This window comes from Saprolegnia diclina, assembly GCF_000281045.1.
Source record: "Saprolegnia diclina VS20 unplaced genomic scaffold supercont1.10, whole genome shotgun sequence".
Lineage (NCBI taxonomy): Eukaryota > Oomycota > Saprolegniomycetes > Saprolegniales > Saprolegniaceae > Saprolegnia > Saprolegnia diclina.
Window position 1 is genome coordinate 418,858 of NW_008246077.1, and position 9,890 is coordinate 428,747.

General features: G+C 59.3%; 6 protein-coding genes across 6 annotated transcripts; 3 read left to right on the forward strand and 3 right to left on the reverse strand.

The window, feature by feature from the left end:
- Positions 1-130: 130 nt before the first annotated feature.
- Positions 131-1,175, forward strand: SDRG_04146 (hypothetical protein; the record flags this gene model as incomplete). Its single annotated transcript, XM_008609807.1, has 5 exons — positions 131-378; positions 429-496; positions 549-744; positions 791-878; positions 924-1,175. The coding sequence occupies 5 exons, from the start codon at positions 131-133 to the stop codon at positions 1,173-1,175; spliced, it is 852 nt and encodes a 283-aa protein (XP_008608029.1).
- A 32-nt stretch (positions 1,176-1,207) lies between these two features.
- SDRG_04147 (hypothetical protein) lies at positions 1,208-1,717 on the forward strand (the record flags this gene model as incomplete). The annotated part of the gene is made up of 3 exons (XM_008609808.1): positions 1,208-1,241; positions 1,290-1,506; positions 1,555-1,717. 3 exons carry the CDS (start codon positions 1,208-1,210, stop codon positions 1,715-1,717), a joined length of 414 nt encoding a protein of 137 aa, XP_008608030.1.
- A 39-nt stretch (positions 1,718-1,756) lies between these two features.
- Positions 1,757-2,244, reverse strand: SDRG_04148 (hypothetical protein; the record flags this gene model as incomplete). The annotated part of the gene is made up of 2 exons (XM_008609809.1): positions 1,757-2,007; positions 2,055-2,244. The coding sequence occupies 2 exons, from the start codon at positions 2,242-2,244 to the stop codon at positions 1,757-1,759; spliced, it is 441 nt and encodes a 146-aa protein (XP_008608031.1).
- Positions 2,245-2,552: 308 nt separating this feature from the next.
- On the reverse strand, positions 2,553-3,676 carry SDRG_04149 (hypothetical protein). The gene is made up of 2 exons (XM_008609810.1): positions 3,102-3,676; positions 2,553-3,037 (listed from the first exon to the last, which is right to left on the reverse strand). Exons 1-2 carry the CDS (start codon positions 3,441-3,443, stop codon positions 2,630-2,632), a joined length of 750 nt encoding a protein of 249 aa, XP_008608032.1. The 5' UTR covers positions 3,444-3,676; the 3' UTR covers positions 2,553-2,629.
- Positions 3,677-4,112: 436 nt separating this feature from the next.
- SDRG_04150 (hypothetical protein) lies at positions 4,113-6,848 on the forward strand. Its single transcript, XM_008609811.1, has 10 exons — positions 4,113-4,252; positions 4,302-4,607; positions 4,653-4,916; positions 4,962-5,192; positions 5,239-5,556; positions 5,598-5,762; positions 5,815-6,012; positions 6,057-6,230; positions 6,278-6,553; positions 6,597-6,848. Exons 1-10 carry the CDS (start codon positions 4,198-4,200, stop codon positions 6,791-6,793), a joined length of 2,184 nt encoding a protein of 727 aa, XP_008608033.1. The 5' UTR covers positions 4,113-4,197; the 3' UTR covers positions 6,794-6,848.
- A 52-nt stretch (positions 6,849-6,900) lies between these two features.
- On the reverse strand, positions 6,901-9,832 carry SDRG_04151 (hypothetical protein). The gene is made up of 6 exons (XM_008609812.1): positions 9,803-9,832; positions 9,667-9,751; positions 9,485-9,624; positions 9,299-9,433; positions 7,612-9,250; positions 6,901-7,559 (listed from the first exon to the last, which is right to left on the reverse strand). Coding segments are annotated over exons 1-6 (2,472 nt in total). The 5' UTR covers positions 9,805-9,832; the 3' UTR covers positions 6,901-7,088.
- Between the last annotated feature and the right edge of the window lie 58 nt (positions 9,833-9,890).

Genomic DNA, 9,890 nt, shown 5'->3' on the forward strand with positions numbered 1-9,890 from the left:
ACAAAAACCACGCACCAGGGGTTGCATAAACAAGCAAAGTTGCGTGCAACCAGCATTTCACACATGGAAGCCTCCTCGTGGGAAATGAGACTTTATCCGGATATCCGAATACCGTGCCAGGCAGCAAGGTATGGCGGCGATCCTCGTCCTCTGCGGCCTTCCTGGCGCCGGCAAGTCGACGTTTGCCCGCGCCCTAGCAGACGCTGCTTTGAGGACGTACGAGGTGCACTACATTAGCTTTGACGATGTCTTTGTGGCGCGCTTCGCGGCGAACGACGGTTCGTTTGCGCCCGAGCAGTGGAAAGACGCGGTTGCTGCCATCTACGTCGAGGTAGAGCTCGCGCTTGCTGCGGCCTCGATGAGTGGCAAACCCCGTGTGTAGGCCATATGTGGCTTTCTACGCTGCATGTATCGATCTGCTCTTGTAGACTGCTCTTGGACGACAACATGTACTATCGCAGTATGCGCAAAAAGTACCTGCAGCTGTGTCGACAGCGTACGACGCATCGAGCTACGACCACGTGACGAAGGCGACCTGTTTGTTATAGGTAACGTGGGCTTTGGCGTGATTCATGTGGACACGCCGCCGGACCTTTGCCGCGCCCGCAACGCCGCAAGGCCAAACCCGGTGCCGGACGTTGTCTTTCGCCGAATGCAAGCTCTCTTCCAGCCACCTCGTCCAAGCGCGCAACCGTGGGAAGCCCGATCTATCGTCATCGACTTGAGTACCGCCGACTCCACGCCGTGGGCTCTCGTTAATGCGTATTTGGTCTCATCCCATGTGCACCAGACATGCGCTTTGCGCAGCTCTCGCGATGATCGCTGAGGCAGTCGCGGCGCCAGAAGTCGACACAGCCCAAGAAAGCATGCTTGAAAAGGTGTTGATGTGGCCAAGCGCATGACTAAGGATGCTCTGGACGTAGGAACGCAGCCGAGCGGCGACCATTGCCAGCGTGCTCCACCGAGCAGACCTCGTCTTGCGCCAGCTCGTGGGATCGATCCTTCGGGATGCCAAGGAGTCCAACACGACTTCGCTTCCGACGCTCGCCAAGCACCTCGCACGAGCCAAAGAGGCGGTTCTCCGAGACCAGGCACGCGATGCATGCGACACCGACGACGACGTTGTCGATAGCCTCGTGGCGGCCTTTCTGCGGCAATGTCAATCGTTTCAATAAAGTACGATTGACCGTTTGCGTACTTGTCTGAAATGGTCGCGCAGCACGTGGCCCGGCTGGGGAGCGGTGCGTCGCCGCGGATGCTAGCGGCTCTCATACGTGGCAGCGTTGTAGACGATGCGCTCGCAGATGTCACGCCATCGACGTCGACGACGGAGCTCAAACAGCTGCTCGAGCTCGCCTCCGGGCTCACGCACGAGGTGCTGCGCTTCCGGCTGACGCTGGTGGATGGCACAACGATCGACTTGCGCACGGGCCGATCCGCCACGATGGCTACCCTCCTGCGTCTGATTCAGCGCGAAATCGCAACGACGACGTGGTCGCTTTCGTGGTACGACTACGTAACCCAGGCAGCACTATACGATCACATGCACCGTAGGAAGAGCGTGCTCAAGGCCCACGAGCTACGCTGCAATGGCACACCGCTGGTCGCCCCAGCCAAGCAGGCCGCGCTCTCCACGTACCCTATGGTGCACGTAAATGGCATCAACGAGCTCGTGTTCCAGCGCCATGTCCAGCGCCGACGCGAGAAGCGAAAATAATGTCGTCGAATCAAACGCCGTCGTGCTTCCTCGTTCTCTTTACGACTCGGTCTCGTCGTCTTCCTCCATGGCCGTGAGCAGCTGCTTGAGATCCGCCCAGAGCTTCTCTCGGTCGTCGCCTTCGAGCGCGCCCGTGAGCTTTGCGCTGCGCTCTTCGCCCGTCGAGAGGAACCACAACGCAACGAGGTGCGTGTCGCCATTCTCGGGCAGCGGGAAGCCGTACTTGTCTTCGAGCCAGATCGGCGGGCCCTTGGCGAGGAGTCGACGCAGCTCCGCTTTGCAGTCGGGCTCTACACGCAATCATCCAATGAGCGCGGTGGACGCAGGCAGGCGGTACCTTGCACGCCCTTCATGTAGGCCGGGAACTGCGCGTCGAGGAGCTGCAGCGTGACCTCAGCGCAGAACTTGCTCGCGTGCCACGTCATGCTCGGGTACGTCTGGTACTCGCAGTAGTTGTCATCCGTGATGTCGTCCATCGTGGCCAGGCACTCCATGCCCTCGGCCGGCGCCCCATGCTCGGTCGCCATTTTGTCGTCGCGGCTTTTTCGAAGTTCGAAGTTCGAATACAGTTCGACGATATTCGACGATCCTATCAGGTGGCGGACGTCTGGCGAAGACTGGTGTCTGGGTGAGGAACCAGGCCCGGCTGCCCGGCTTGCCTTCAACTGCGATGCGCCTCGATGCTACGAGCGCTCAGTTGCGCCGGTGCGTGCGAGTCCTACGCTGCACCTGATCGAGCTGCTGCGTGGTTGTCCGTGACAAGATACCGCCGTGGTGCACGTTCGTCAAAGGCAGATGCTGGCGCGGACCATCACGCGAGACACAAGCGCATGCATACTGGTACACGGAATATATTGGATTTTTAGGACACGAGAAGAAGAAGCACGCAATAGTAGAACGAAGAGGACGGACTCACTTCTTGGCAAACTGCTCGCCACCGGCGTAGCTGTTGGCCATGATGAAGCGCTCGGTGTAGTGGCCTTTGCAAAGCAAGGTTTCGCTCGCGTACGTAAAGTTCTTGAGCGTCAGCTGGGTCGCGCACGAGGCGCACTTGAAGCAGCTGTGGTGGAAGACCTTGCCCTCGAGCGCCATCTTGGGGTCGTGCAAGTAGACGCTCGTACAACAGTTGGCGCATTTCGGGCTGCTCTTGACCTTGAACACGATCGGCGTGCCCTTCCGGATGCTCATCGCGTCGTCGCCGTCGTCCTCGCCCGAGTTGCGCCGCCGGAGGCGCATGTCATGCAGCAGAAATGGGTTGGCGCTGAACGAGTCGGTGATCGACGAGATCTTGCGCGGTCGCCCATCGATCGGCAGCTCCGTCTACGTACATAAACCATGAGCCTCATTCTGCACCAGACGCGTCGCCTACGACAGCAGACCCTACCTCGGGCTCGGGTTCGTAATGCTTGATTGGCGGCTGCTTGGCCATGCTCGAGATCTCTTGCACAACGGCCGCCGAGACCACATCGTCCTTTTGCTTCTTAAACTTGTCTTCGCCGCCGTACGAGTTCATGCGCTGGAAGAACGAGACGTAGTGAATCTTGCAGAGGAGCGTGTCGCCGTGGTACGCAAACGAGTTGAGCGTGAGCTGCGACGCGCACTCGGTGCACTTGAAGCACGCTTTGTGGTAGAGGTGCTCGGTCTTGGCGCGGACCTGCAGGTCGTTGTAGTACACGGGCTTGGCGCAGGCCGAGCAGTTGGGCGTTGTCAAAATCGAGTGCACCATAGTCGAGTACTACTACGAAGGACGCGTGCGATTTGGTTGTGGCGACCACAACCTGGTCGGCGAACGCGTCCGGATACGAAGAGCAATCGTACGGATATAGACACGCGTGCAAGCAGATGAAAACTCAGATCCAAAAAAAAGCAGCGCAAATATTTGCCGCCGTCGCAGCCGCCTTGTGGACACGAGGAGCATCCGAGTCGAGTCTCCCTCTGTGTACTACGTACATGATATAGTACTCGGCGACAGAGTCGAAGGATTGACCGCGATCGAATCCTCCCGGCTTCGAAAATCTGCAGATTCCTTGGGCAGTCCGCCCTTCTTTACGCCAAGCGCTCTTGTCCACACGTGCCCAGGATGATCAACGAAAGAACGCTCGACATGTGTATGTGCCCATGACGTCCGTTCCGTCATATGCGCTACAGCCGCAGCGTCTACAGGCGCGGCCTGTTGCCTCGTTCGCGTTACGACTTCTTCAAGAGCTTATGGAGGGAGAGAGGCTGCTTGTATGATAGTCGACTTGATAGCGAGCGTGCGCCATTCCCGAGACCAACGTGATACTACAAGTAGCCGCGATGACGCCGCGGTTTGGTTGCGTCAACACGCGCGTGCGTGTTTTTGAGTTTGAGATTTGGAGCGTATCCGGCGTGTGACACAACAGACTTTGCCATTTGTGATACAAATCGCAATACCCGCGACTGGCTTGTAAAACAGCTGGTAACGTTTGGCGAAAGGCCGCAAGATCGGCGGACGCGTGATGCGCTCGTGGCCGCTCGTGCTTCTGCTACTCGTGCATTGGTCACGCTCGACACGTAGGATGCCACGTTTGCTACTGCTGAGAGACTTGTTTGCGGGTCGTAGTGCTGATTACTACCGCCGACCTACACGCCGAGCTCAAGGATGGCGCTGTTACGTCGCGCCGACTCAGTGGGAGCGGCAACGCCGGCCTCTTCCGCGCGATAAGCGGCTACGGCTTTCGCACGCAGAGCAACGCAGCGATCTTGCCGAATCTGAGCCTCGAGGCGTGTGCGACGGCGTGCGTGCGCGACGCGGCCTGTCTCGCGTTCGACCTCGAAGCCAGCACGTGCTACATCGCGCATACGGACCGCTACGCCCACCCCGCCGACTTTTTGCCCCGTCCCGCGAGCACCCACTACGAGTGGCAAGGTGCGACGACAGGTTGACATGCGCGCACAACACGTGGCATCGTAGGCGCGGTGGCCACACCGACGATCGCGCCCAACGGCGGCGTCCTGACCTCGTACGGCGCGGTCCAGCTCTTTACGACGTCACGCCAGGCCGCGATATGGTACGCGCTCAAGGCCGTCGCGGACGGAGCGACAACAAACTACGCGGCGTACGCGATCGGGACGACGATCACGCTGCCCGAGTACCCGTGCTATGTCCTTGCCTACGCAACCAAAGCGGGCTTGACCGACAGCGCGGTGCTCGTGTCCAACCCGTTTACAATATACGGTACACTGGCCAAGCATACTCGTGCATTGAGAGATAGGGCTGTAGCGACCAAGTACATGTACCTCGTGCCCTTCTACAACGGGTATGGCTTCCACGGCCTCGTCACCCAAGTGCAGCTCGACGTCCAAGGCGTCAAGCGCCCGCGGCCGTCGCGCGTGCTCGAGTTCACCGATATCAACACGACGCTCGGTATTGGACCGTACACCAACCAGCTGCAGACGATCAACCTCACGGCGTACGATCCGCGGCTCGCCGGTTTTTACGATGGCTTTACCGGTATGTATATCTCAAAAGCAGCCTTTACACGTTCAGTTTGAGATAGCGGTCACGACTGTCGGGTATGCCAATGTGAGCTTGCAGTCGTTCCGCAACACCTCGCGCTGGGTACTGATTCCGAACGATGCGTATACTCCAGCGATTGGCGACTACATTTATAACCCGTCGCTGCGCCGCCAAGAAGAGTATTTGTACCTGTGCCCGTACCAAAATGCACTGGGCTACTCGGGTGTCATTGCCAAAGTCAACGTCCGCGGCTTCCAAGCCTCGACAAGGAACGACCCGCCGTTTTTACCACTTGTGCATACGCTCGACCTGACGACAATCGATGCGTCGCTCACTGGCTTTAGCGCTTGCTTTACGAGTATGTATACGTTCTGTTGGTCTAGTTGAACAATAGCGTAGGTGGCAACTATGGCTACTTTGTCCAGCGGCGCAACGCCAACGGACTCGCGGGCTGCATTGTCCGCGTCGACCTCACGCGCTTTGGCACACCGGCGTCTGCTGTGACGGTGCTCAACGCGACCGCGATCGACGCCCGCTTCGTCGGCTTTAGTGGCGCTGTCGTGTGTACGTACTCTATAGCAGAGTATCAACTTGATACATAAAATAACGCCGCTAGTCAACAACGTCGCGTACCTCGTGCCCTTTGAGCGCAACAAGGTGGGCTTGGAGCGCAATGTCAACTACAAGCACTTTCCGACTGCAACGTCGAGCGTCGTCGGCGTCGTCGACTTGACCACGTTTGCCACCGTGACGCCCCTCGACCTCGCCGTCTTGGACCCCAAGTACGCGTGCGGCTACTTTGGGGGCTTTCTGGGTCTGTCATCCTGACATGTGCATTGTTCTCATGTCGGTCTGTAGTGAGTCAGTTTGTCTACTTTGTGCCGTACATGTGGACGACCGACACGACGTCGCCCGAAGTGAACCCGTACCACGGCCTCTTGACGCGACTCAACACGAAGACGCAGACGCTCGAGCAGCTGGACCTGACGACGGTCGACATCTCGCTCCGCGGCTTTATGCGCGGCTTTGCCTGTACACCTCTCTCCTACGTACGGCTTGTTGGGACATGGAATGGGTAGTTGGTCGGTATGCCATATTGGTGCCGCACCGCAATGGTCTGACGACACAGCGCCCGATGCGCCTCAACCAGCCGCAGAAACACAACCTGGGCACGATCGTCGCCGTCGACAACGACAACTTTACGCCGTCCGGTGTCCGGTCCCTCGATCTCACGTTGGCCTTGCGCAGTCAGATTCCCAACATGCCGGACGCGGACCTCCGTGGCTTCATCGGCGGCGGCGTCTCGGGCGAGTATGGCTTTTTCGTACCCTACTTTAACGGCGTGCGCTTCTCTGGTAGGCTTGTAGGCTTCGCCACACGACGTATGTACATAAGTAGGCAAGGTCGTGCGCGTGAATTTGCGGACGTTTGGCGAAGTCCAAGTCCTCGACATGACGCAGCAGCAGGACACGCTGCGCGGGTTTACGAACGCAGTGTTTCCCCAGTTGGCGACGCAGACGCAGACGTCGCTCTGGAATTATGTGATCCCCGATGGCACCCAAGTCCAGTACAACTTTATCACCATCGACATGTAATATACACGACATTGTGTCCCAAAACTCAAAACTCAAACTTCAAACTTCAAAACTCAACATTCAAACTTCAAAAAAGAAACAAAAATATATTTTTTTTCCACATCAGGTTCACAGCCACTGACCAATAACGCCGCACTAGCACACCATGATACACCTCCACGCTAACGATTTACTTGGTCGTATTCGAGACAAGCGCAGTGTTTCCTTTAGCGAGAACACGGATCTCCGTGCTCGTCACCGAATCGGGCAGTGCAGCCGCAGATATCAAGGAGAAGGCTTCAAAGAATAGTCGGTGTTACGACGCCATCGAGTGACTACGGTGCAGCGGCGAGTGGGGTCGTGCTATCGGCAGTGCGAGCGATTTACGCAAGACGAGCGGCTGGCAGTTTTCGCGGTCTGCCGCCGCCAACGCCTCGGTGAAGCGGTGGATGCCCCGGAAGAAGCTACCTGCGTGCATGCGCAGCGTATCCGTGGGCAAATTGAGGAACAGCCGCATCGTCGTCTCGAGCCCATCCATAGTTTGCCCCCACGTCGCATCGCAGCGGCTGAGCGGCGTCGCCGCGTACTCTAAAAAGAGTGTGAACGTTTGAACACAGCACGTTGGCGGCCGCGCGTCAAGGGCCGTTGCAACGTGCAGCACGTGCGCGTGGAGACTCTGCAGCTGCGCGTGCAGCTCGCTCGCCGACATGTGGCTGCTCGTGACGAGCTCAAGCGATGGCAAGGTCGCGCCAAACGCCAAGAGCGTCGCATCTTGGGCCCGAAGCACCTACAGGTTTCGTCCAAAACCCTAGCCCTATGTAGCAAGTTGAGATACATACACTGGCCAGGAAGTGCAGCGCGGTGCCCGTGCTCTGAGTCGCTTGACGGACGTGGCTGAGCTTCTCGAGGTCCGTGAGCAAGTTGAACGCAACGGCGTTGCCGCGGTTCGTGCCGGCGTTGATGTGGTTCCCAAGGTCGAGGACATACCTGAGGACAGCGTGGAGCGCGTTCGACTCGGCGAGTTCTTTGCAGGCTGTCGAAACGATTGTGCAGTCGCGCTCAAACGACTGGACGGTCGAGTCAAATCTGAGGACTGTGGCGAGCAGATCGAGGAGCCGCTCGACATCGGGAATGACGAGCAGGTCGCGGAGAAAGCCTTCGGGGTGCGTCAGAAGCGCCACGTGGCCGTCAAACGACTGCAGTGCCGCCTTCTCTGCCGGTGTTGGCAAGGCGAGGACATGTCGAACGTGCGAGATTTGATCGAAAGTAAAGCCGTCCACCTTGCCTGCGAGCAATGCGTCAGCGACACTCGGTCGCAGCAAGGTCAAGTGGTGTGCGTCCAAAAGCTTTCGAATGTGCTTGGCGCGGCTCGGGTGCAGCAGCACCCTGTGCCCCGGCGACGTTGGCGCCCGCAGCTCAAACGCGACGTGTACTTCGTCGGCGTCGATGTTGCCGGTCGGCGCCGCCTCCCAGATTGTGCCCCGGATCGCATCCGACGACGGCCACTTTTGCCAATGCAAGCCTTTTGGCGGTTTGACCGGCGCCGGCGACGTCGGTGGACTCACGAGACCCGCTATGTCAGATGATACGATGGTCGTCGGCGCCTCGAGCAGCGCCGCGTCGACGCCGTCAGCGATCATTCGCTGCCGAACGAGGTCCCGCGGTACGCGCACCTCGAGCATACGAAAGTACTTTGCGTAGCGCGGGTGGTGCTGCGCCGGCACGTCCGACACGCGTGGAGATAACGGGGCGACGGGCGCCGGGTGGACCTGCTCCACGAGCGCGTCCCATGCCGACGGCTCCGTGACGGACAGAAGCGCCGTGACGACCTTGAGCGCATGGGTCTCGAGCTTGTGGTCTTTGGCGTGGAGCTGGAACTGCTGGATCGCGTCGAGGAGGAGGTCGGGCGGTGGCATGTACCGCCGTAGCAGCTGGAGGCAGCGCGCTGCTTCAAAGGCGAGGACAGTGTCGAGCTCGCGAGTATGTTCGGTGCCATCGCCCTTCATCGCGAGCCAGGCAGGTACGTCTTGGGCAATCAGCCGCTTGGCGAACGTCGCGAGCTGTGGACTCTCGTCGCCTTCCAGAAGCGCGTGAAGGAGGCGCAGAGCGGCTTCCTGGGCGACGTCAGCGCCGTGATCCAAAAGCTCCAAGAGGTCGGCCACCACGCGGGCAGCATGACAGTGCTCCATGGCGCGAAAGAAGGCCACGTGGCCGGCTTGATGATAGACGCACACAATGCGGCATATCTGGAGTACTTTGATGCTGACGCTTTCAGAGGGTCCACCGACGCACGCCAGAAGCTCCTGAAGTCGCTCGCCATGGACCTTGGACGCAAGGTGCTCAAGTACCGATACAAAACTCAGGAGCAAAAGCACGAGGTCCAGCACAGCCACAAGCTGCACAGTGTCGTGCATGGGCGCTAATAGGGCGAGGAGCGCTTGGAGCCCCTCTTCTTGAGTGAAGAGTCGCACCCACCGTCTACCCAACGAGGATGAGCGCACGGGCGACAAGCTATAAAGAGCGCACCGGCGAGCGCGCAAAACCACAAGACGAAGCAGCCGCAGTTGCTCGATCGCGCGTTCGCGTCGGTAGTGGAGGACGCGGAGCTGTTCGATGCACTCGGTCGTTGTCGGCGCCGTCTCGACATGACCCAGTTTGAACCTACAGCGTCGATTCAATCTTCCACTGCGTCGCTTTCGTCGGACGTCGTACAGTTGGGTCTGCTGCCACTTGGAGAGACGAGACTCGAGGCGCGCGAGCTCTTCGCGCACGAGGCCTGTCGCACCCCGATGCGTGATCAGCAGCAAGTAGGCGCCGTCAACGTCGTCGTCGTCGGTGGGCGGTGGCAGCGGCTACAACGTGATTTAGTTGCGCTGCGTCCATCGTGCACGCACCACATCGAGGTCGGCCCACGGCTGCCGGGGCGCGATCCCGAGCCCAGGACATGAGAACGAGGCGCCCATTTTCAGTCGCTGCTGCCTATATACTCTCCAATGAAACGGTTCGTAACTGGCACCCAGGAGACCCAACATGTCACATTGCCATCACGATGCGTTGGGCTTGCATCTTACCAACTTCCCGACCCTTACAACCCCTCACCCCGCCAGTGGATGCCCGG